At 39.4% G+C, this 26,487-nt stretch overlaps 1 protein-coding gene across 1 annotated transcript in view; it reads left to right on the forward strand.

The window, feature by feature from the left end:
• KMT2A (lysine methyltransferase 2A) overlaps positions 1–26,487 on the forward strand; it is a 78,667-nt gene that overhangs the window by 29,621 nt on the left and 22,559 nt on the right. Inside the window, 22 exon segments of the mRNA XM_054693137.1 lie at positions 19–2,672; positions 3,951–4,128; positions 5,280–5,514; positions 7,646–7,710; positions 8,047–8,424; positions 8,777–8,850; positions 9,862–9,993; positions 10,575–10,688; positions 13,691–13,837; positions 14,272–14,367; positions 14,594–14,714; positions 15,711–15,824; positions 16,164–16,348; positions 17,883–18,056; positions 18,806–18,916; positions 19,217–19,290; positions 20,485–20,678; positions 21,669–21,775; positions 23,691–23,828; positions 25,108–25,266; positions 25,490–25,607; positions 25,729–25,807. Coding sequence (XP_054549112.1) covers positions 19–2,672; positions 3,951–4,128; positions 5,280–5,514; positions 7,646–7,710; positions 8,047–8,424; positions 8,777–8,850; positions 9,862–9,993; positions 10,575–10,688; positions 13,691–13,837; positions 14,272–14,367; positions 14,594–14,714; positions 15,711–15,824; positions 16,164–16,348; positions 17,883–18,056; positions 18,806–18,916; positions 19,217–19,290; positions 20,485–20,678; positions 21,669–21,775; positions 23,691–23,828; positions 25,108–25,266; positions 25,490–25,607; positions 25,729–25,807 — 5,647 coding nt within the window.

Here is a 26,487-nt window from a genome sequence, read left to right on the forward strand (position 1 = left end):
TTTAATTTCTACACACAGTTAAAACTAGTCCTCGAAAACCTCGCGGAAGACCTAGAAGTGGCTCTGACCGGAATTCAGCTATCCTCTCAGATCCATCTGTGTTTTCCCCTCTAAATAAATCAGAGACCAAATCTGGAGATAAAATCAAGAAGAAAGATTCTAAAAGCATAGAAAAGAAGAGAGGAAGACCTCCCACCTTTACTGGAGTAAAAATCAAAATAACACATGGAAAGGACATTTCAGAGTTACCAAAGGGAAACAAAGAAGATAGCCTGAAAAAAATCAAACGGACACCTTCTGCCACATTTCAACAAGCCACAAAGATTAAAAAATTAAGAGCAGGTAAACTGTCTCCTCTCAAGTCTAAGTTTAAGACAGGGAAGCTTCAAATAGGAAGGAAAGGGGTACAGATTGTGCGACGGCGAGGAAGGCCTCCATCAACAGAAAGGATAAAGACCCCTTCAGGGCTCCTCATTAACTCGGAACTTGAAAAGCCCCAGAAGGTCCGGAAAGACAAGGAAGGAACACCTCCACTTACAAAAGAAGACAAGACAGTAGTCAGACAAAGCCCTCGAAGGATTAAGCCGGTTAGGATTATTCCTTCTTCTAAAAGGACAGATGCAACAATTGCTAAGCAGCTCTTGCAGAGGGCAAAAAAGGGGGCTCAGAAGAAAATTGAAAAAGAAGCAGCTCAGTTGCAAGGAAGAAAGGTGAAGACACAGGTCAAAAATATTCGACAGTTCATTATGCCTGTTGTCAGTGCCATCTCCTCACGGATCATTAAAACCCCTCGGCGGTTTATAGAGGATGAGGATTATGACCCTCCAATTAAAATTGCCCGACTAGAATCTACACCGAATAGTAGATTCAGTGCCACATCCTGTGGATCTTCTGAAAAATCAAGTGCAGCTTCTCAGCACTCCTCTCAAATGTCTTCAGACTCCTCCCGATCTAGTAGCCCCAGTGTTGATACCTCCACAGATTCTCAGGCCTCTGAGGAGATTCAGGTACTTCCTGAAGAGCGAAGCGATACCCCTGAAGTTCATACACCACTGCCTGTTTCCCAGTCCCCAGAAAATGATAGTAATGATAGGAGAAGCAGAAGGTATTCAGTGTCAGAGAGAAGTTTTGGATCTAGAACAACAAAAAAATTATCAGCTCTACAAAGTGCCCCCCAGCAGCAGACCTCTTCCTCACCACCTCCACCTCTGCTTACGCCACCCCCACCGTTGCAGCCAGCTTCCAGTATCTCTGACCACACACCGTGGCTCATGCCTCCAACAATCCCTTTAGCATCACCGTTTTTGCCTGCTTCTACTGCTCCCATGCAAGGGAAGCGAAAATCTATTTTGCGAGAACCGACATTTAGGTGGACTTCTTTAAAGCATTCTAGGTCAGAACCACAATACTTTTCCTCAGCAAAGTATGCCAAAGAAGGTCTTATTCGCAAACCAATATTTGATAATTTTCGCCCCCCTCCACTAACTCCTGAGGATGTTGGCTTCGCATCCAGTTTTTCTACATCTGGTACTGCTGCTTCAGCCCGGTTGTTTTCACCACTCCATTCTGGAACAAGGTTCGATATGCACAAAAGGAGCCCTCTACTGAGAGCTCCGAGATTTACTCCAAGCGAGGCTCATTCTAGAATATTTGAGTCTGTAACCTTGCCTAGTAATCGAGCTTCTGCTGGAACATCATCTTCAGGAGTATCTAACAGAAAAAGGAAAAGAAAAGTATTTAGTCCTATTCGATCTGAACCAAGATCTCCTTCTCACTCCATGAGGACAAGAAGTGGAAGGCTTAGTACTTCTGAGCTATCACCTCTCACCCCACCATCTTCTGTCTCTTCTTCATTAAGCATTTCTGTTAGTCCTCTTGCCACTAGTGCCTTAAACCCAACTTTTACTTTTCCTTCTCATTCCCTGACTCAGTCTGGGGAATCAGCAGAGAAAAACCAGAGACCAAGGAAGCAGACTAGTGCTCCAGCAGAACCATTTTCATCCAGTAGTCCTACTCCTCTCTTCCCTTGGTTTACCCCCGGCTCTCAGACGGAAAGAGGAAGAAATAAAGACAAGGCCCCTGAGGAGCTGTCCAAAGATCGAGATGCTGACAAGAGCTTGGAGAAGGACAAGAGTAGAGAGAGAGACCGGGAGAGAGAAAAAGAGAATAAGCGGGAGTCAAGGAAAGAGAAAAGGAAAAAGGGATCAGAAATTCAGAGTAGTTCTGCTTTGTATTCTGTGGGTAGGGTTTCCAAAGAGAAGGTTGTTGGTGAAGATGTTGCCACTTCATCTTCTGCCAAAAAAGCAACAGGGCGGAAGAAGTCTTCATCACTTGATTCTGGGACTGATATTGCTTCTGTGACTCTTGGGGACACAACAGCTGTCAAAACCAAAATACTTATAAAGAAAGGGAGAGGAAATCTGGACAAAACCAACCTGGACCTCGGCCCAACTGCCCCATCCCTGGAGAAGGAGAAAACCCTCTGCCTTTCCACTCCTTCATCTAGCACTGTTAAACATTCCACTTCCTCCATAGGCTCCATGTTGGCTCACGCAGACAAGCTTCCAATGACTGACAAGAGGGTTGCCAGCCTCCTAAAAAAGGCCAAAGCCCAGCTCTGCAAGATTGAGAAGAGTAAGAGTCTTAAACAAACTGACCAGCCTAAAGCACAGGTACTCTTTTCTATTTTGCCTTTTAAAATCAACAGTTTAGTAATGGAGCCTCATCTGTGAGCAAGTTTTAGGCCAAGTGTTTCAATTTTATCTAGCTGTGGGCATCAAGAAAAGTGTAGTGGAGCTGGTGGAATGTGCAGTGATTTTTTATGGACTGTTAGGATTAGGGGAGAACATTCTGTGTAGAGGGAACAGTCTAGGGTAGAGATGGGAAAGTATAAAACATACTTGAAGAATGCGGAATAGATGGACAGGTATTCAAAGGAAAGTGGCGAACTAAGACTGAAAGGTAAGTTAGAGCCGTATCACAGAGAATGCTGAGTTGTCTGAACTTAACAGGTTTGGGACAATGGAATCTGACTGAATTTTCAAGGTGCATTTTTGTGGTCAAATTTTTTTACTATAGGAAATGGAAGGGGGCGCAATACATTGTACTCACTTCCTCTGAGTGGTGAGTAATTAGAGTGGTAGATAATAGGTGTTTGAGAATACAAATGAAAAGCGCTTAGCCTTAAATTGTGGGACAGTAAAGCTGTAGGATTCTGTTAAGATGATGCCAAACCAATTTTTACAAACAATATTTTTTAATGAAGTGAACTAAGCACTGGCCTTTTCTGAGAAAACTTGCTAATCTTTAGGTTCTTCTTAAAAAGTGTCATGCTGAAAAATAAATAAAAATTGTCTTGTAGTAGATACATATTTGTGACAACTTAACCATTCAGTTAACAACAAACTTAGGTTTTTAATGTTATCACTCAATCTACCACATTGGGTAGTGCTACCAGGTAAGAGTTCTAGCAGGAATAGGGTGGGAGTTATTTCTGATAACATGTTGGATGTTTTTTGGTTAACTTCCTGCTGATAGCAGAAGCAGTGGCTCTTTAAAATGTGAGACATTTCTGTTTGGAACCATGGATTTTTATACTTTCCTTTATAGACTGTTTCCCCATACTACTCTGGATTAGGGAAATATAAGAAATAGTCAATGGTTAGATAATCCCTATTTGTCCCAGTGGTCAGAAGAGAATTTTAAAGTATTATCATTGGGAATAGAGCTCAGTTGATTGCAATTTTTTAATTAGAAGCTGGTTTTTTAATTTGCTGCCAATTTTAGTATACAGAAGTAGCTGATTCCTGTTTATTGCTATGAAAGCTGAGAATAAATAAGCTGTATGTATTGATTCTAGAGTATAATAATCAGCTATACCTGGGCTTCATTTAATTATCTTTTCAATATGTAGGTTTTTATTGTTTGTTTTTGGTTTGCTTCATATTTAGGGTCAAGAAAGTGATTCATCAGAGACCTCTGTGCGAGGACCCCGGATTAAACATGTCTGCAGAAGAGCTGCTGTTGCTCTTGGCCGAAAACGAGCTGTGTTTCCTGATGACATGCCCACCCTGAGTGCCTTACCATGGGAAGAACGAGAAAAGATTTTGTCTTCCGTGGGGAATGATGGTAGGTCAGGAACTTTAGCCTTGAAGTCTGAGCAGTCATTAGATTTATTTGCTGATCACTCTGGAGCTACCTAATAGGCTAGTCATAGCATTATATATTAGTCTGGGTCTTCAAAAAAATGGATGGTGGGGTGGGGGTGGGGTTAAATGCATGAAGGTTTTTTTTTTTAAGATTTATTTATTTATGCATGCAAGAGCTGGGGTACAGGCCAGAGGCGCAGGGGGTAAGAGGATTCACCAAAGACAGAGTGGGGAACAGAACAGGCAGATTGACCAAGTACACTGCTGAGGGGAGCAGCACACGAATCAGGAGAGGTCTGCTGCGCCATGTGAGTAGCTCCCTGGCTGGTTGGGAATCAAATTCATGCTGCAGTGGCTGGGGATCGCTTCACAGGTTACATCTTAACCCTTGCGCCACCAGGGAGGCATCAAGATTTTATTAGAGGGAATACCTGAGAGAAAATGGGAAGAGACTTGGGGAGAACTGTCAGACTGTTCTTCAAGTTGGACATCAGTAAAGGATAGAGGGAAGGAAGGTTGGGCAGAATCTTCTAGATAGCCATGCAGTGCATAATAGGTTTGGCGAGGCTTTTGGGGAATCCTTGAGAAAAGTTGATTGAGAGAGGAGTCCAGTGTCTCCCAAGCATAGTCATAGTTCCCCTGCCATGCTCAGTCTCTGCCAGGGCCAACTCCACGGAGAGTGTGGCCTCTGTATCCTGGATTCCAGATTACCGCAGCTGGACCCCTGATCAGTGAAATTCCCTTGGTTGGTCAGTGAGGCACATCCTCACGTGTGCCGTAGAGTTCCTAAATGCTGGGTGGCTGCTCACAGAAAATTTAGGGAGGTTTAGAGAATCTTTAGAAGCATTCAGTTTGCATTCTTGACCTTAGGTTAGATTGTCTTTTGTTTTCAGTATGTGAATTTTTGTTTTATCAAGCTGCACATTATAGGCCTTTTAAATTATTTAAATATTTATTTTAAAAAGGTCCTGAAATCTATGAATATTTTTATTAAATGTATTTCATTTCTGAAGTCCCAATTAAAGCAAACTTTGAATGTGTACAATAACATACATGAAATTTGGAGATTTCCTCTACTCTCAGGAAGGAATTAGATACTCCTTCAAAACTAATGACACATTTCTTTAACAGACAAGTCATCAATTGCTGGCTCAGAAGATGCTGAACCTCTTGCTCCCCCAATCAAACCAATTAAACCTGTTACAAGAAACAAGGCGCCTCAGGAACCTCCAGTAAAGAAAGGACGGCGATCCAGACGGTGTGGGCAGTGTCCCGGCTGCCAGGTGCCTGAGGACTGTGGTGTTTGTACTAATTGCTTAGACAAACCCAAGTTTGGTGGCCGAAATATAAAGAAGCAGTGCTGCAAGTGAGTGAGTCTTACCCTGAGGTGTTGCTCTCTCAGCTGGAGGGTTGTATGTGCCTAGTTTGTTGCAGAGATGCATCAAAGAAACTGGAGTTGTATTGAGTCTCCTCAAGTTGCTGGACTAAAGGCAGAGTTGGATTTTGTTGTATGAATGGGTTGGTGCTTAAATAAGAAATACTCCGGGGCAGTGCTGCCTAAGAACATCCTACAGTGGTAGAAATGGAGATGTTCTGTATTTGCCCAGTTCACTGTGGCAACCATTATCCGAATGTAGCTATTGGGCACTTGCAATAGTGTGAGGAGCTACATTTTAAATTTATTTTAATTAACAAATTTAAATAACTACTATGTCTATTGGCTACCATATCAGTGCAGCTCTAGCAGGGTTTCTGCTACAAGCTGACAAATTTAGGTATAACATTTATTAGATCAACAGATACTTCCATCTTTATGGCATTTAGGCAACATGAATGATATCTTGTCATTTTGCTCTGAGTCAGAATATTTTCATGCATCTGGAATTTTTTTTTTTAAGATTTTTTTATTTATTTTTATGTTGAAGAACTGGGGTACCAGGCAGAGGCATGGGAGGGGTGGATGAGAGGTTTCACCGAGAGTGAGGAGCAGAACAGGCAGATCTACTGAAATACACTGCTGAGGGGAGCAGCAGGTGAGACAGGAGAGGTCTGCTGCACCATGTGGGTTGGCTCCCTAGCCAGGGATCAAACTCATACTGCAGTGGCTGCCGATAGCTTTATAGTGCTGAGATTTAAGCCCTTGAGCCACCAGGGAGGCCCCTGGAATTTTTGATATAGAAGTTTTGATTACTTTTTTCCTCTTTTAAAAGTCACCTTCTAGCCTCTGGGGTAATATTTTTTTGAATTGAGTGACATTGTATATGATTGTTAGGTGTAGGATTATACTCTTCATGTGTATGTTACCACACCACACCTACCTCCAAGGCACCTATAATCTTCTACCACAGTCCATTGTGCCCCTTCCCCACATAAGTCTCCCCCCTCTTCCTTCCTCTCTGGTGACCTCAACTTCATAGTCCAATTTCTTTTTTTTTTAAACTTTTTTTTTAATTTTATTTTTATTTACCCCATACAATTGCAACCCCCTTATTTTGACCCCAAACCCTCCTTTCCCCGCCCCCCCTCCCCAATTGTGTTCATAGTTGTTTGTTGGTCCAGTTTCTAATGTGTGTTATTGATTTGGTTTTATCTGACTCTTTGTTTTGTTTCTGTACATTCCACATACAAGTGACACAGTCCAGTGTTTGTCTTTTTCTTTCTGACTTATCTTGGAGTAATAATTTTCTTAAATGGATCAAAGAATTCTACAAACAGAAATTTTGGTGCTTGAGCATCACCAAACTACTAGACAGAAGAAAGAGATATTGTCAGTAGACATTTGCTGAATAAATGAATAAAAGTAATTTAAAGAAAACATAGGGGTAGAAATACTACATTATTTACATTAGAGAGGATCGTTTCTAGGACCATATGCAGTTTTGTGCTTTGGTTTAGTCTGGCTTTACACAAGGTTCTTGTGTCAGTCCCATTCTTGGAAAGAGGTGAGGAAATTCACAGATCAGCAAAAAAAGTACATGCTAGTAAGACAGAATTGCATAAATTTACATGTTGAGATGGATTCAGTTTGATTTTGGATTTGAAGTTTGGGTTTCATTAAATTGAGGGGTGAAATATGCATCAAACCCCTGAGATTTACCTACAGCATTGTAGTGGCAAGCAGAGAACTTTCTTGGATAATTTTATTACATTTTATATTCAGATTGCTATTGAATATTAATCTCTCAAAGGAGCAAAACTGATTTGATTACAAGAAGTATCATCAACTGATCATTTTTTGTGTTGTGCTAATTTATAAGAAAATCAAATACTGCCTGGAAAATGGTTGATTTTTTTTTTCCTTTTAGATCCTAAAGGTAGTTAAAATTGCTCATCAAAGGATTCAAGAGCTCAGATTCGATCTGAGTAATAAGCAGTACTTTATTTCAGTTGCCAAAGTGAACCTGAATAAAGGTTCACTAATCTTGCAGACAAATTAACACTGTTTCATTGCTTCTTTTATAAAAGTTGCTAACTTTATTGTATCTTTGTTATCCTAGGATGAGAAAATGTCAGAATCTACAGTGGATGCCTTCCAAAGCGTATCTACAGAAGCAAGCAAAAGGTAGTGTAAAGAGATGTTCCCCCACATGCTTCCTGCTTCAGTGCCATGTAGTTGTATACATATGGTGTAAAGAGAATACTAGTTGTTTTTTTAAAGCACTGCTCTTTCCCAAGGAGTTGGTGGCTGTTGAAACTGTATAATAGGTACATGGGGGTTCATTTGAAATTTTCCATATTAAAGTTTTCAAATTCATATGAAAGCTAGCGTCCCATTTCATTTCCTAGAGCAGTAAAAGTATACCTATTTCCCCCACTGACTGGGCATTAATATCCTGTACTTCTGTTTCAAATGAAAATTTTCCCACTTACAGGTCAATAATCTTACCTTTTTCCCTAGCTGTGAAAAAGAAAGAGAAAAAATCAAAAACCAGTGAAAAGAAAGAGAGCAAAGAGAGCAGTGTCGTGAAGAACTTGGTGGACTCTAGTCAGAAATCTGCTCCAACAACAAGAGAGGATCCTGCCCCAAAGAAAAGCAATAGTGAGCCTCCTCCACGAAAGCCTGTTGAGGAAAAGAGTGAAGACGGGAATGCCGCTGCCCCAGGACCTGAACCCAAACAGGCTACCACTCCCGCTTCCAGGAAATCCAGCAAGCAGGTCACGCAGCCAACACCAGTCATCCCCCCACAGCCACCTAACACAGCACCTCCAAGAAAAGAAGTTCCTAAGACCACTCCTAGTGAGCCCAAGAAAAAGCAGCCTCCACCACCAGAATCAGGTGAGTGAGGAGGCAAGAAGGAATTGCTGAACCAGAAATACCAGCAAAGAACGTGGATGTGTTAAACAGTATTTGACCACCCCAAATGTATAATTTTAAGTGTTTGGTTCAAGAAAATGAGTTCTCTTTTAACTATTATGTGATAATAAAGAAATGGAAGGGGAAAAAAAAAAACAACAACAACAGTTAAATTGGAAATACTGTCTTAATTTCCTTTTTGGAGCCTGAAGTTTAATGGTTTTTTCTAATTCCCCCTTTCTCCACAGGCAGTCAACCCTAAAGTAGTCAGTGCTATGGAGCATTAACTGTAAGTTTAGTAGCATCTCACTACCATTTATTTTGAATTCTTTAGGTCCAGAGCAAAGCAAGCAGAAGAAAGTGGCTCCACGCCCAACTATCCCTGTAAAACAAAAACCAAAAGAAAAGGTGAGGAGAGATTTGTTTTCTGCCATTTCTCAGGATGTGTTCTGTTCTTTAGGGGAAGAGCCTTACTCTTGACATTTATGTGATTGAGTGAATGAAACTCATTTTTGCTTCCATAGGCAGCAGTGGAATTTTATAAAATTAACATCTTTAGGTCTAGGTTTTAACTCATTTCCTTTTTGTCTCCCCTATTTTCCCCCTTCTTTGTGTCCCCACCTGCCTATGTTTATGTTATAGGTCTCTTAGAATCATTTTTCACCTTCATCTTTCTTCACCTTCATCTTCATCTTTCAGCAATCTTTGTCTACAATAATCCCCCTTCCCTGTGTCCACTGCTTTTCTTTATTATGTCGAAAGAGAGAGAAAGAGGTCGTTAAGCATCATCTGGCTCTTTCCACCATCTTTCTGTACCACTTTAGGGTACACTTGAATGTCAGGCTGATGCTCTGAAGAGAGGCAAATGCCAGGTTCTTGTTAGATTGTGCTCCAAAGTCATCCAGTTTCTAACTGTTATGAAGAAGCATAGTTATATTAGCGAATTTGAACTTGATAATTACAGAACTGGGAAAATTGTTGGCAACCTCACAGGTATGTTAAACAGGTGTGGAGTTATCAGTCTCAGAGTTGATGTAAAATTCAAAGATCTAGCAAAATGTGAGAATAACCTGCACCCACCCTATCCCATCAATTTGGTTTCATTGTGCTGACAAACCTCAGTTGTCATCATGAGCCAAGAAGAAGCAAGACAAAATGTAATGAGGGGGAAATCCTGCAGTTCTTTTTCTCGGGATATAATACATACATGCAAATAAAATACTTCAATAAAAAAAAAAATCTGAAGGTTACTTTTCTATTTCTACAGGACATATTTGTCTCTCATCTGTTATCCAATCTGTTGAGTACTTACATCACCCAGATCTGTTAATATGATTTGTCATTTACATTATTATCTGTTGTAAAAGTGAAGGTAGGTAGAGTATGGTTTTGTTTTTTAACTGTCTTCTCTCTCCATAGGAAAAACCATCTCCAATCAATAAGCAGGAGAATGCAGGCACTTTGAACATCCTCAGCACTCTATCCAATGGCACTAGTTCTAAGCAAAAGATCCCAGCAGATGGAGTCCATAGGATCAGAGTGGACTTTAAGGTAAAAGTATATAGTGACCATGTAGTGTATTGAGTGTCGTAAACTTTAAAGCAAGAATTGATGTTACCAAATGTGTTAAAAGAGGAAATTTAACACCAAGTTAGGGGAGGAATAAGAACTGGTTTTGAGCAGATGGGTTCAGGTGTGTGATGTCACACCTAATGAGCTTTGTTCAGTGTTGTGATGTCACTGTTTGTAAACTGACTGAATAGCATAGGCTTGAAACTCTCTGCATCCTTCCTGAGCAATAAAATGCATTTAGATGAGGCTGGTATCTGAAGAAACAGTTCCTTCAGATGGGAATTCTCGAACCATGGTGTATGTTTGAACCAGCCAGACACTAAGGGTAATTCAGTTCTGATATATCTTTGTAATACAGTTAATAGGAATTGCACCAATAGGTGAGGTTTTTAACAGTTTGTGTCTGAGATTAAAACATTTTAAGCAGCAGTTTTTGAAACTCATTGAAATGAAATATCTTGGTATTCTGGTATCATTTTAATTTTATGCTTTTCATCCTAATTTCAATCCAAAGTTTTGTCATTGTAAAACTTTCATAAATGAACTTTCTCTCTCTGCAGGAGGATTGTGAAGCAGAAAATGTGTGGGAAATGGGAGGCTTAGGAATCTTGACCTCTGTTCCTATAACACCCAGGGTGGTTTGCTTTCTCTGTGCCAGTAGTGGGCATGTAGAGGTAAGGCACCCTTCTTCCCCTCTTGGTAGCCCAAAAAGTATAATGGTAGATTATTTTCTGTTTTGTACGTTAAACCAGCTAATGCTTTGCTTTCAAAGTATTTTAGATTTCAAGAAGGAATTTGATTCTTATTAGAGTACCAAAGTTAACCTGGGTGTGAAAGTTTATTAGCCTCATCTCTTTACTTTTCATTCTTTATTAGAGCTTTGATTTTACTTTTGGATATGCAAACATGGCCAAACAATAGTGTTCTAAGAAAAAAGATGCTGTTGAGAGCTGCTTTACATTGAATACCAGAGCCCCCTTATCTTAGCAGTTAATAAAAGGAGTAACACCCATTTAAAAAATTAGCAAAGGGTAGGAATATGTAATTCACAAAATGAGAAATAAAATGTGGTCAGAAGGGAATTTTTATTTAGTCTTCCAGTGACAGAAAACTGGATATTAAAGCATGTTGAAAAGGATCATGTGGAAATGAAGACTTTCTGTTGGTGGAAATATAAATGTTACGACCTTTCTTTCTGAGGGGATTATTTGGAAATACATATTAATCTTTATTTAAAGTGGGTATATCCTCTAACAAAGCAATTGCACTCCAGGCATTTATCTTAAGTTTATAATTATATAAATTAGCAAATGTGTGTATTATATATATATCTCTTATAGAATAAGCCCTTTATATCTGTTTCAATATTTATAATAATAAAACATTGGAAGCAACCCAAAAGTCTGTTCATAAAGGGGTGGGAACCTCAGTTAAAATAATTATAGGCTATGCAGAGAACTTCTAGAGATGATAATATAGATTGATAATGAATTGGAAAGATGTCGTGGTATAGCACTGTGTTAAAATAGTAGTTTACAAAATAGTACATCAAGTTTTATTCTGGATTGCAAAAGTGTTCTAAAAATATATATATGTAAGAAAAAATTCTGGAAGGATTTACATCAAAATCTTAAGAGTTGGATTGTTGGTGACTTGCTTTCTCTATTTTTTTTTTAAATTGAGTTTTTTGCAGTATGTGCCACCTTTACAATAAGAAAGGGGGTAAAGTAGCACAATTCTAAATAGTAAGCAGTTTCTCGTTGATAAAATTCTCAATTCCTTAATAGTTTCTTGGCTTATTATTAATCATATTTATTTATTTATTTGTTTGTTTATTTATTTATTTATATGAGGTACTAAAGAAAATCCAAAACCAGATTGCAGTCTGGATTTAGAGCAATCACTGAGACTCACTCACTAAGCTTTGCCCAGCTGCTATTTAATTATGCATTAACAAAATTACAAATCATTCACCTGATAGTCAATTCACTAGCAAATATTTTCTTATTGTCTGTTATAAACAATATATTCTCCTGAGTGCTGGGATTGCTGTAGCTATCATGAAGACCAAGAGCATTCAAATTACCTATTCAAACCTTACTTTAACCAGTTATCTCAATAATTCATATATGGCCTCATTTTAATTTTTGAGAAGCTTTCTATCGAGTGCCAGGGGTTCACTGTATCTCTTTTCCTATATAAATTAAATACATGAGGGCCTCCCCTGGTGGCGCAGGCGGTTGAGTGCTGCACTGTGAAGCTGTCTGCAGCCTCTGCGGTGTGGGTTCGATCCCAGCAAGGGTCCCACATGGCGCGGCAGACCTCTCCTGTCTCGCCTGCTGCTCCCCTCAGCAGTGTAATTCGTCAGTCTGCCTGTTCTGTTCCCTGCTCTGTCTCTGGTGAATCTTCTCACCCTCCCGTGCATCTGGCCTGTACCCCAGTTCTTGTATAAATAAATAAATAAATCTTAAAAAAAAAATTAATGCATGCATCCACACATATGCTACTCACAGGAATAAACTTACTTTTGCAGCACTAGACCTTCAGCTTCTGTAAAAACAGGGTGGGTTTTTTTTTTCCCCAGTATATAATTTTCTAATTTAAATAGTGTATAAGTTGTGCAGAGCAGTCCCACAGAATTCCTAATAACCAAATTAGAGGATGAATAACCCACTATCTGCATTGTACTCCTAAAACATGACCAGTACTTGATGAATTCTCCCTCTATTTGGTTTTTAAATTTTTTTTTACATGATTGCACATTTACAGAAAAGTTAATAGTACAAAGTTTTCCCACATACCTTTCTTGGAGAATCCCCAATTGTTAATCTTTTACATTTGCTTTATCCTTTCTGTTTGTGCCTATGTAGTTTACATAATAAGAAATAAAAGACATTCTAAAAATTTGAGAGTAGCCTCTAAATATTTAATATGTATTTCCTGAAATCAGAGATAGTCTCTTACATAACCACAGTATAATCAAAATCAGGAAATTAACTTAGGTACATTACTGTTTAATCTATAGACCTTATTTAGGTTTGACCAATTATCTCAATAATTCTTGTGTGGCTCTGGGTCACCATCATTCAAATTTTTGAGAACCTCATATCAAAATGAAAATAAATTATTTCTAAAATTGAAGATGGAAAGGACAAACCAGAGCTTACATTTGCCCCACACTTTTATATTTCTGTAATTCTTTGTTTAGACTTCTCCTTTTTTTAAAGATTTATTTATTTATGCATTACAAGAACTAGGATACAGGCCTGAGGTGTGAGGGTGAGAGGATTCACCAGAGACAGAGTAGGGAGCAAAACAGGCGGATCTACTGAGATACACTGCTGAGGGGAGCAGCAAGTAAGATAAGAGAGGTCCACTGTGCCATGTGGGTATCTGCCTGGCTGGGGACCAAACTTGTGGTGCAGTGGCTGCGTTTTAACCCCTTGTGCCACCAGGGAGGCCCTGTTTAGACCTATCTTATGGCATTTAGCACTTTTTGTTAAATCTTGGGTTATCTGTTTATTTCATCACATTCTAATTATTACCATTTTAGTCCCCTGAGTCTCCTGCAGTGCTTTATAGTCATTGCTTGATGAACATGAATATTGAATATATATACATACAAAATATTTCTACATGTTCCTTGACATACTTCTGTGTTTCCATTTTACCTTAGTTTGTGTATTGCCAAGTCTGTTGTGAGCCCTTCCACAAGTTTTGTTTAGAGGAAAACGAGCGCCCTCTAGAGGACCAGCTAGAAAATTGGTGTTGTCGTCGCTGCAAGTTCTGTCACGTTTGTGGAAGGCAGCATCAGGCTACAAAGGTACAAAACTAAGTGATAGAACTGCTTAGACCATTACTCTGTCTCCATTTCTACCCTTTAATTTAGGATTTTGTATCTGTATTTTTTTCTTTGTTGGTTTAGCCTATTTTAACTAATCACCAATTTTTGTGTTTTAATTTTGGGAATTTGGCAAGAAACATGACATTGGATAGAATTTCAGAAGTAGATCAAATCTGTCTTCTAGGTCTACTCACTGGAAATAATCCCTGTAGCAGAAAATGAATAAATCCCTACAACAGAGAGGAAAGAAACCCTTATGCTTTAATTGAGTAAATAATTTATGAGAAAAGTGAAACGGTTATAATGATGTTGCTATACTTACTTGAAGATAAATATGAAATGGGCTCCTAAGTAATTGATGTTTAGTGAAGGTGATGCGATGCCCACCATTATGCCTTTATATTCTCTTACAGCAACTACTGGAGTGTAATAAGTGCCGAAACAGCTATCACCCTGAGTGCCTGGGACCAAATTACCCCACCAAGCCCACAAAGAAAAAGAAAGTTTGGGTTAGTATGCACATTATACTGTTTCAAAGAGGATTATCATGGGGTTGTTGTGATTGCACAACTATAATAGGAATATTCTTGCTTGAAGATGTCAGCCTCATTATTAGGAAAAGCCATCCCCATAAAGAAGTCATCTCTGTATATTGATTGCATTTGATCTCATTTTAGATAAAAGGTAATAATAGAAATAAGAAATTGCTACTGAATTCCTTTTCTTCTTTTCTAGATTTGTACCAAGTGTGTTCGCTGCAAGAGCTGTGGATCCACAACTCCAGGCAAAGGGTGGGATGCACAGTGGTCTCATGATTTCTCACTGTGCCATGATTGTGCCAAACTCTTTGCAAAAGGTACCCCAAAAAGCCATTTTGGTCAACTTTTAGAAATTATTCTTGGTGTTTCAGAAGTGACCTAGACACTTCAGTCAAATGAAACAATTCTTGCCATGTAGGCACATTTACTAAGCCCCTTGTCTTGCTTTTTTTCCTTCATACAGAGAATTGTTAACAACTGAGATGTTTTATGTTTTGTTCTTTTATATGGGAAGAATTAAGGGGATTTTTTTATAATAGAAATGCTCTAAGCTAGTATTTCCCAGAATGAGGTACATGTATACATTTGATTGCTTCAGAAATGATGTTAGTTGGTACTTAGTCAAACGTTTTATGTTAATAGTTATGCTAGAAAAAAGTTATAACTGATCCATTAAACTATTTTACTGACTTAGGATAATGATGATAAAAAGTTTACTACTGAAATTATTTAAAGTTAGCAAATCATTGCTAAGACCATAAAGTGACAAATACTACAGGTGATTCATGGACAAAGGAAATTGGTGGAGGTGAAATTATTTAAAGTTAGCAAATCATTGCTAAGACCATAAAGTGACAAATACTACAGGTGATTCATGGACAAAGGAAATTGGTGGAGGTTGTATGTAGTGCTGAAGTGTAGAAGTGCTGCTCTAAACTCTCAGATGAAAGCACTGGGAATAAGGACAAAGTATAGATTCACTGTATTTTACTCCCTTCTCACTTCTCTTCAAAAATTTAAACATCTCCTTGGAATATTTGAGAGAGAAAGTTCTCTCCATTCTTTTTCTGTCATGTTATTTGTAAAGTCCACTTCATGACCTAAAGAAAAGAACTAGTGACATATTCTAAGAGCTCTGAATAAGCTCTTACAGATGTCAGCATTCCATAGAACTGTGCTGCTGTTCATAAGTGATTCTAGAGGAAGACGATAGAGGCTTTTGTTTTAGATCAGGTTGACATTTGTAAGTCAAGGGCCTTAGAGGCATTGATGTGTGGACCAAAGCACTGTTGAACACTTTGCTTTGATTTCAGGAAATTTTTGCCCTCTCTGTGATAAGTGTTATGATGATGATGACTATGAGAGTAAGATGATGCAATGTGGGAAATGTGATCGCTGGGTCCATTCCAAATGTGAGAATCTTTCAGGTACAGAAGGTTGGAGTCTTTTTTTATTACAGTTTCCTTCTTTCTGGGTATAGCTGCATTTACATTCCCCATAGTACAATAAACCTAAAATTATGAAGTCCTTTTTTTTAAAATATTATTTACTGTCTTCTGTGGGCAACATAACCTATTGATTATCCATCCAGTAATTAAATCCTGGTTTAGTGATAATACTGTCCCTTTGGATATCAATATATATGAGCTCCTGGGGATATTAGAGTCTTAATACTATTCCTAACATAACACTTTTTCAGTGGTGTAGTTTCATCTTTCTCTCCCACTGTTCAGAATACCTTATCATTGTATGTTTTGTTTTTCTAGATGAAATGTATGAGATTCTGTCTAATCTGCCTGAAAGTGTTGCCTATACTTGTGTGAACTGTACTGAGCGGCACCCTGCAGAGTGGCGACTGGCCCTTGAAAAAGAATTGCAGATATCTCTGAAACAAGTTCTGACCGCCTTGTTGAATTCTCGGACCACCAGCCACTTGCTACGCTACCGACAGGTATACTCATTTTATTTCCTGAGAGTTCTTAGGTGGTTTTTACCTAGTAATGGGGTGAGTGTTTCGGTTTTTGTTATTTTCTTCATTCTTCATTTAGTTTTGGTAGTTACTTGTTTTGACCATAAGCCATTAAAAAAATTGTTAGAGCCAAGAGTAGGACCTTCTTTGGGTTAAGAAATAGGCAGTGGCCATATTTCAAAGGTCTTGCTGTTATTACAAGAAATTTGGACTTTACACTCTGAAGGCAATGGGTATTGATTGAAGGACTTCACCCAAGAGAGTAACCTGATCAGAGTTACTTTTTAGAAAAACAGTGATTCTGAGTGGAAGGAGAGGAAGGATTGGCGAGTACTGAACCAGAGCCAGGAACAGTGGTTAGGAAGCAGTTGTGGTAATGTAGGGAAGAGAAAGACTGGTGCCCTCCTCTAAGATAATAGGAGTAGGACTAGAGCCCCTCTGGTTGTGAGAAATCTCTATAACTCCTTCGGGCTTAATTTGAAAACTACAAATTATAACACAAATATAATGTTGGAAAAGCCACATAACCTAACTTTATTAATTTATTTATTTATTTTTAAGTATTAACTGACAACTTCTGGGTTCATTTTTTTTTTTTTTTTTTTTAAAGATTTATTTATTTATTTATTTATTTCTATAAGCACTGAGTACAGTCAGAAGCGCGGGAGGGTGAGAGAATTCACCAGAGCCAGAGTGGGGAGCAGAGCAGGCAGAAGGACTGAAGTACACTGCTGAGGGGAGCAGCGGGTGGCAGGAGAGGTCTGCGCGCTGTGTGGGACCCTCCTCTGGTGGCCGGGGAGCATCTGGGGATCGAGCTGGCGCCACAGAGGCTGCAGGCAGCTTCGCAACCCGGCGCTCAACCGCTGCGCCACCGGGGAGGCCCCACAACCTAACTTTAATGCAGAGCTAGGCTGCTGCTTCATCTTTTAGATGGAGCTCCATTTTTTGAATAGGAACATGAGCCACTACCTTTGTTTTACTCAAAAAGGATTAGATACATCATACTTGGCATACAAGGCTATCAAGCAAAGCTCCTACATTAGCCTAGTCAAGCTATTAGATTAACTGTCTTATTTTAAATTTTCTTTTCCGTTACTTGAGAAACTTCTCATTATTTTCATGTCCTTTGGGGTTTTTTTTTTAAAGATTTATTTATTTATGCAACAAGAGCTGGGGCACTGGCCAAGGATGTGGGGGGTGAGAGGATTCACCAGAGACAGAGTGGGGAACAGAACAGGCAGATTGACCAAAGTACACTGCTGAGGGAAGCAGCTGGCGAGTCAGGAGAGGTCTGCTGCGCCGCGGGTTGTTCCCTGGCTGGCCGGGGATCGAACTTGTGCTGCAGAGGCTGCAGATTGCTTCATAGTGCGTTGCTTGACCCCTTACGCCAACAGGGAGGCCCTCCTTTGGGTTTTAAATGAATCATTCAGTACCACCATTATTAATTTTAATGAAGTTTGCATGGATGTCTCATATTCAATGTTAGATTAAAAAAACATATTTTTCCTGGCAATAGGCTGCTAAACCTCCAGACTTAAATCCTGAGACAGAAGAGAGCATACCTTCCCGCAGTTCCCCAGAAGGACCTGACCCACCAGTGCTTACTGAGGTCAGCAAACAGGAAGATCAACAGCCTTTAGATCTGGAGGGAGTCAAGAGAAAAATGGACCAAGGGAATTACACATCTGTGGTATGTCTTTACAGAAAACTACTAAATTTCAAGTGCCAGTTTAGTTTCCTTGGGTCTTTCAGTGAATGAGTCTGGGTATAAGCATTAAGAGATTATTTGTATTATATTTAGAAATGGCATGTGGCTTTACATACCTAAAAATATATGAGTTTTTTTAGCTCTATGTTTCAGAAGATGGATTGTGATAGGGAAGGTTAGTGTCTTAAAATGGTTCTTTTATTTGGCTTTTTTTCTGTTTTTTCTGAAAATTATTTTTATATTTTATGTTAAAGCTTTATGAAAAATGCTAATGTGAAGTTAAGTTGGTTTGCTTCTTTTGAGATCAAATCTAAATAATATATTTTTTCTATATTGGATACTCTTTTGTAGATAGATGCCTTTCAATTTTATGGCTTTAAGACTGTATAGGATATGATCATCTGTTATCTCATAGTCCATATTTGCTATTCAGTTGATTATTAATTTTAGTTTAAATAAAAAATTGTGGTCCTGTTTGGGTAATATACCATGATACAGCTCATTTATTTGTATTCTTGCCTTATTGCATTCTTCCTGGTATCTCTTGACTGCCACAAGTTAATTGTGAATTGATTCCCAAGGACATCTGTGAAAGAGAAATTACACTGTATGAAAAAATAGGGTGTCCGTTTTCTGTTGGATCTCTGTGCTGGATCATTTAGAAGGAAAGAGGAAGTGGTTTTGAGAGCACACTATTTTGTGAATAATTAATGCTTTGTTTTTGTATACAGTTGGAGTTCAGTGATGATATCGTGAAGATCATTCAAGCAGCCATTAATTCAGATGGAGGGCAGCCAGAGATTAAAAAAGCCAACAGCATGGTCAAGTCCTTCTTTATTCGGGTGAATGATATTAGTAGTTTGTATTTTTAATGCTTATCTATGAGTAATTACCCCATGAACAGAAAGGACTTGTTTCCTTCTACAGTTTGCTTTGCCATGTGTATAAAACATCTTTTGGCTTAATTCGCTCACTGATTCTTTGGGAGGAAGTTGGTGAGATTGCCAGAGTAGATGCCAAGGTTGCCTTGGTGGCCTGAAATTATCCTCATATTGACAGAGAATCTGGTGTGAAATTATTGGGCTTTATGTGGTTTCCAAATGAATGCCCATATGCTTACATTTTGTTTGTTTTTCTGTTAGCAAATGGAACGTGTTTTTCCATGGTTCAGTGTCAAAAAGTCCAGGTTTTGGGAGCCAAATAAGGTGTCAAGCAAGTAAGTAAATTGAGTGCTTTCTTTTCCTCTTCATCAGCTATAAATCTGAGAGTTCTTATATATTTTTTTTTTTTTAATTTTTTTTTAAGATTTATTTATTTATTTATACACACAAGCACTGGGTACAGTCAGAAGCGCGGGAGGGTGAGAGAATCCACCAGAGCCAGAGCGGGGAGCAGAGCAGGCAGAAGGACCGAAGTACACTGCTGAGGGGAGCAGCGGGCGGCAGGAGAGGTCTGCGCGCCATGTGGGACCCTCCTCCGGTGGTCGGGGAGCAGCTGGGGATGGAACCAGCGCTGCAGAGGCTGCCGGCAGCTTCGCAACCCAGCGCCCAAAAGCTGCGCCACCGGGGAGGCCCGAGTTCTTATATTTTTAAATGGAAATTTTTTTAGACTAGATTTTAATATTAAAAAAAATTATCCTGTTAAAATTCCTTTTCAGTGCTGGCTTTGAGACAATATTTACTGTTTATTTAGGCTGTTTGCCCTTTTTTTCTTTATTTACATATGATGTTTTAGGAACTTGGTTTAACTTATGGCATATGTATTATGCATAGGTTTATTATAATTATGTTTTATTCTGTTCAAATAATGCTCTCTACTGTCTTGATTCTCCACATTTAACCTTAAATTTTTATGACAGTAAATCCTTTTGAGTCTTTGTTAAGGTTTTCCTTAACAAAAGGTTTTCCAAAAGTCATACATTGAGATTATATATATATATATTTTTTTTTTTTAAGATTTATTTATTTATGCATACAAGAACTGGGGTACAGGCCAGCGATGCAGAGTGGTGAGAGGATTCACCAGAGACAGAGTGGGGAACAAAACAGGCAGACTGACCGAAATACACTGCTAAGGGGAGCAGCGGGCGAGACAGGAGAGGTCTGCTGCGCTATGTGGGTTGCTCCCTGGCCGGCTAGGGATCGAACTCATGCTGCAGAGGCTGTGGATTGCCTCATAGTGTGGTGCTTAACCCCTTGCATCACCAGGGAGGCCCCGAGATTATATTTTTTTTTAAGTAATAAAGTTCTGTGTATTTAGGCAGTTATAAATTCTGTGACTTGTTCTTTCATGTTGTGAATGACTCATCTGTGGGGCTGAGACCTGGCAATGTCAGGAATTTGATGATTTTGTACTGTTCTAGGTATATTGTAGGAGTTCAATAAATACTTGTTAAATCAATTATTTTCAGCAGTGGGATGTTACCAAACGCAGTGCTTCCACCTTCACTTGACCATAATTATGCTCAGTGGCAGGAGCGTGAAGAAAACAGCCACACTGAGCAGCCTCCTTTAATGAAGAAAATCATTCCAGCTCCCAAACCTAAAGGGCCTGGAGAACCAGACTCACCAACTCCTCTACATCCTCCTACACCACCAATTTTGAGTAAGGCACCAAATGATGAGTCATTATCCTAATCTCCCTAGGTGCAGATGATTGACTTTGTGCTAAATTAAAGTACTTGGATATTGGGAAAAAACTTTCAGGTCATATTAAATGTAATAAAATAAATACTTTTGTTTAACTTAGAATGTTAACATTTCAAGTCATGTTAACCAACATTAAAATTGATGACTGGTTGCTATATTTATTTATTTATTTTGAAGATTTTTTTACGCTTAGAAGAACTGGGGTACAGGCCAAAGGTGTGCGGGGGTGAGGAATTCACCAGAGACAGAGTAGGGAACAGAACAGGCCGTTTGACTGAAGTACACTGCTGAGGGGAGCAGCGGGCAAGTCAGGAGAGGTCTGCTGTGCCATGTGGGTTGCTCCCTGGCCCGCTGGGGATCAAATTCGTGTTGTAGAGGCTGCTGATTGCTACATAGGTTGTGTCTTAACCCCTTGCGCCTCCAGGGAGGCCCTATTTATTTTTTTAAAGATTTATTTTTATTTATACAAGAACTGGGGTATAGGCCAGAGGTATGGGAGGGTGAAAGGATTTACCAGAGACAGAGTGGGAGCAGAACAGGCAGATGGACCAAAGACACTGCTGAGGGGAGCAGTGGGCAAGACAGGAGAGGTCTGCCGTGTCATGTGGGTATCTCCCTGGCGGGCCGGGAATTGAACCTGCGCTGCAGAGGCTGTGGACAGCTTCACAGCGCTGCGCTCAACCCACTGCACCAGCAGGGAGGCCCTGCTATTTATTTAATGAACGTTTATCATTTAGTTTGTAGCACTGGGAGTTTTTTCTAAAACTGATAGAGTTGATTTAAAAGATATGATGATATAAAGACTCAAATGTAATTGGTGCTGAAACTTTGAACCGTCTCTGAAAATGATTATTTTAGGCTATAAACTGTTTAAGCTGAATTGTTTTCTCTTTGCCTGAAAATCAGAATATTGCCAAATTTAATTGGGTATTTTTTGGGTTCCAAGGTGCTGATCGGAGTCGAGAAGATAGTCCAGAACTGAACCCACCCCCAGGCATAGAAGATAACAGGCAATGTGCATTATGCTTGATGTATGGTGATGACAGTGCTAATGTAAGTACTCTCGCATATTGGGTCCTAGTTAATAGACTCCCACAGTAAACTGTTTGTCCTTCCTTCCTTCCTTCCTTCTTCCTCCCTCCCTCCCTCCCTCCCCCTCCCTCCCTCCTTCTTTCTCTTTCTTTCTTTTCTTTCTTTTCTTTCTTTCTTTCTTCTTTCTTTCTTTCTTTCTTTCTTTCTTTCTTTCTTTCTTTCTTTCTTCTCTCTTCTTTCTTTCTCTCTCTCTTCTTCTCTCTCTCTCTCTCTCTTCTCTCTCTCTCTCTCTCTTTCTTTCTTTCTTTCTTTCTTTCTTTCTTTTTCTTTTTTCTTTTCTTTTTTTTTTAATATTTTAAGGGCAGGTTTATTAGGGAAGGGATAAAACAGTTAAAGACACTTGCATAGACACAAGCGGGCAGGAAGAGCTGCCCCAGAAGGGACAGGTTTGCTAAGAGGCCTGCATGGTTGCAGGCAGGCGGCCTTGAATGGTCACAGGCAGGCAGGAAGGCTGCTGCCCTGCAGAGGGAGAGAATTGGTGAAGAGGCATCTGCAGAGTCACAGGTGGGCAGTGGGAGTGCTGCCTGTTTGTCCTTTGCTTCTAAACTTGATGATTGGGTGCCGTTTATTTAATGAATGTCACTTAGTTTGTAGCACTGGGGTTCTTTTTCTAAACTGACTTAGTTGATTTAAAAGATAATTTATCTTTAATTAACCTACTGATGTTTAGTGATTTCTACAGGAAGTTCCTCAAAAAGATTTTATGAAAGTCCATAAGATATAAGTTGCATATATAAATTATGTTTAATGTGGTAAAGCAGAATGGTTAAGAACCCTAATTCTGGCAGTCTACCTGGATTCTTTTCTGTACTCTACCTGCCTACTAGTTGACCTTAACAAGGGGGACGTCTCTCTGAGCCTCATTTTCATCTGTAAAATCAAGATAATAGTGGTAAAACTGGGCCTCCCTTGTGGTGCAAGCGGTTGAGCACCGCACTGTGGAGCTGTCCGTCCGCAGCATCTGCAGCGCGGGTTTGATCCTGGCTGGCCAGCGAGAATACCACATGGTGAAGCAGACCTCTCCTGTCTCACCCGCTGCTCCTTTCAGCAGTGTATTTCTTCAGTCTGCCTGTTCTGTTCCCCACTCTGTCTCCAGTGAATCCTGTCACCCCCCCGTGCATTGGCCTGTACCCTGGTTCTTATATAAAAATAAATAAATTGTAAAAAAATAATAATAATAATAGTAAAGCTTCCATACTTACTTCAGATCAATTATGAGGATGAAAAGAATTAATGTATGTGAAACCACATTTTGTTCCTGGGACATAGTAAGCTTACAATTTTTTTTTTTTTAAGATTTTTTTATTTATGCATACAAGAACTGGAGTGTAAGCCAGAGGTGCGGAGACTAAGAGGATTCACCAGAGAGAGTGGGGAGCAGAACAGGCAGATCTACTGAAATACACTGCTGAGGGGAACAGCAGGGCGAGGCATGAGAGGTCTGCTGCACCATGTGGGTCAGAACTCCCTGACCAGCCAGGAGTTCTGCTACAGTGGCTGGCAACAGCCTGATAGCGCTATTTTTAACCCCTGCACCACCAGTGAGGCCCCAGTAAGCTTACAATTAAAAAAGTTTTATGACTTAAGCATAGAGAACTGATTTTGAAATATGGTTTTAAAGAAGTCATTGTACACTTTTATAAACTTAGCATTCATTGCTTATTTTTTAAATTCTTTCTGCTAATATTTACAGTCTGTGGAAATGTAATTTAGAAAGGAAAGAAGTGGAAATGGAAACATTAAGAAATAAGTTGATTTTTGCATGCACCCACCCATATGCTAGAGAATTGGAATTGACTTTTTGAGATAAAGATAATATCAAGGTAAACCTTCTTTGACATGTTCTTTAAAGAGAAAAGCTCTCTCTGTTTCTTAGGATGCTGGTCGTTTGTTATACATTGGCCAAAATGAATGGACACATGTAAACTGCGCCTTGTGGTCAGCGGAAGTGTTTGAAGATGATGACGGGTCACTGAAGAATGTGCACATGGCAGTGATCAGGGGCAAGCAGCTGGTAAGAGCTTATGGGCAAATCTTAGGAAAAGATTCCCTCTCAGCTTCCAGGTGTCCTTTCTGTGGTTAAATACTGTGTTACCTATGTTTTTCAGGATGGCTAGCCAACAAAAAATACTGGTTTATGCTGTAGGCAGATTGTTGTTCTGACCCTTAAAAGATGGGTGCAAAAGAAAAGGCAACACAGTATTATTTAGTTTGGAAGATAATTCAACTGTGGGAGAAAAAGTTTATTAAGTTATATAGACAGATTTATCTCAAGATTCCAGTTGAGTCAACATTCTGAGATTCCATAGGATAAGCCTACAAAAAATATATACATGAAGAGAATGTGGAAAGTGATCAGTAGCAGCTGAGAACAGAAAAGACCACAAAGGAGTAAGATTTTAAAAGCTGTATTTTGAAGGAGGGGAGAAAAAGGATGATTATAAGAAAGAAACAAACAAAAAAAACCCAGCACATGATGTAAAGAAACCTAAAAAAGTTATTTGGAGTTCACCAATAAAAAGTATTCTCTGGAGAGAACTCAAGATTGTGACTGACAAAATAAGGTGGTGACATACATGCTACTTGAAGGAAATAGTTGAGAAATATGATAAACTTATCTGTTAAGCCTAGTAATTAGAGAATTATTGTGTCTGATTAGTATAATCCTTTCAGAACTGAGTTCTTCTACATATATTAGCTTTCTTGCTTTTTTTTTTTTGCGTAGAAGAACTGGGGTGTAGGCCAGAGGAACAGGTTGGAGAGGATTCAGCAAAGTCAGAGCAGGAAGCAGAGCAGGTAGATTTACTGAAATACACTGCTAAGTGGAGCAGCGGGTGAGACAGAAGAGGTCTGCTGTGCCATGTGGGTCAGCTCCCTGGCCGGGATCAAACTCAGGCCATAGTGGTAATAGCGCTGAGACTTAAGCCCTAGGCCACCAGGGACTCCCTAGATAAAGCTTTCTAGCAAGATGATGTTTTAGAAATTGATTGTCCCAGATTTCATCTTCTCTAAATCAATCATGCATACCAGGAAGGAAACTGTTTTGGTCGAAGTTTTAAATCAAATTCTAATATTTAAATGTAACTGTTACAGGACCCCATGGGCAATCAGAAAGTGAGTTTATAAAGGAGGCTTTATAGCTCATATTACTTACCTCTCTGTAATTCAGCTGATTACCAATAAATAAAATGAATCCCATAGGAAGCCCAGAATGGGGTGATTCTGTAGAGGAGATGGAAAATAGCTTAATATATCTGCAAGACTGACCAGGACTCTTCTTTCTGGATTGTTAGAGATGTGAATTCTGCCAAAAGCCAGGAGCCACTGTTGGTTGCTGCCTTACATCTTGCACCAGCAATTATCACTTCATGTGTTCCCGAGCAAAGAACTGTGTCTTTCTGGATGATAAAAAAGTATATTGCCAACGACATCGGGATTTGATCAAAGGCGAGGTGAGATAGTGTTTTGTTGCCTTTTTGAATTCTCTAGGAATTTAGTGAAAATAACAAGATAGTAAACTTTGTTTTGCCTTCCTACTAGGTGTTCTAGAACAACCTTATAGTGAAACAGATGATTTTGAGATATGCTTGGTACTTTCCCTGTGAAAGCGTCAGTATCATGAGTGCAATACATAAAGATACACATATTAATAGCTACCCTGGGTTTTCATTTAAGGTGGTGCCTGAGAATGGATTTGAAGTTTTTAGAAGAGTGTTTGTGGATTTTGAAGGAATCAGCTTGAGAAGGAAATTTCTCAATGGCTTGGAACCAGAAAACATCCACATGATGATTGGTATGACATAGGCATTGGTTGTTGGGGAAAGCTGGATATATCAGTGGGGCACCTTCTAGACTTCAGTTACAAAATTATCCCTTCTTGTTAACTCCTAATCAGTTCTTCTTTCCTTGGTCAGGCTCCATGACAATTGACTGCTTAGGAATTCTGAATGATCTCTCTGACTGTGAAGATAAGCTCTTTCCTATTGGATATCAGTAAGTAGCACTAGAAGGAAAGGACAGCAGCCCCCACACAACTTGAGCAGATCATTAAAGTAGCTTGTTAGCTACTTGCATCTGCTACTAAAATTAACTGCTTTTGCTGCTTCTCCTAGATTGGGACTAAAGAAGCATTTTATGTTAGTTAAACCTAGTTATAGAAGAAGGTATTGCTCACATAATTTCAGAATCATTTCCAAATCAAACCTAAGTAGAAAACACAGGGTCAGTTCTTAAGAGTCCACTCAATTCCATGCATCTGGATGAGTGTTGTCATGATTTGAATCCCTCATGCCTCTGTCTTCAGTACCACGTTTTTGTTTTTTGTTTTTTAAGGATTTATTTTATTTAATTATGCATACAAGAGCAGGGGTGTAGGCCAGAGGTGTAGGGGCTGAAGGGATTCACCAGACAGAGTGGGAGCATAACAGGCAGATCTACTGAAATACACTTCTATGGGGAGTGGGCGAGACAGGAGAGGTCTGCTGCGTCATGTGAGTTAGCTCCTTGGTCAGGGATCGAACTCATGCTACAGTGGCTGCGGATAGCTTCATAGTGCTGAGACTTAATCCCTTGAGCCACCAGGGAGGCCCTTCGGTATCATGTTTTCTGAAAATATAAACCCTTCAATAATCAGATTCTCCAGTGTGAATTTATAATCTTTCCTATAGGAACTA

The sequence above is a fragment of the Talpa occidentalis genome, unplaced genomic scaffold, assembly GCF_014898055.3.
Source record: "Talpa occidentalis isolate TD23 unplaced genomic scaffold, MPIMG_talOcc4v2.1 talOcc4.12, whole genome shotgun sequence".
Lineage (NCBI taxonomy): Eukaryota > Metazoa > Chordata > Mammalia > Eulipotyphla > Talpidae > Talpa > Talpa occidentalis.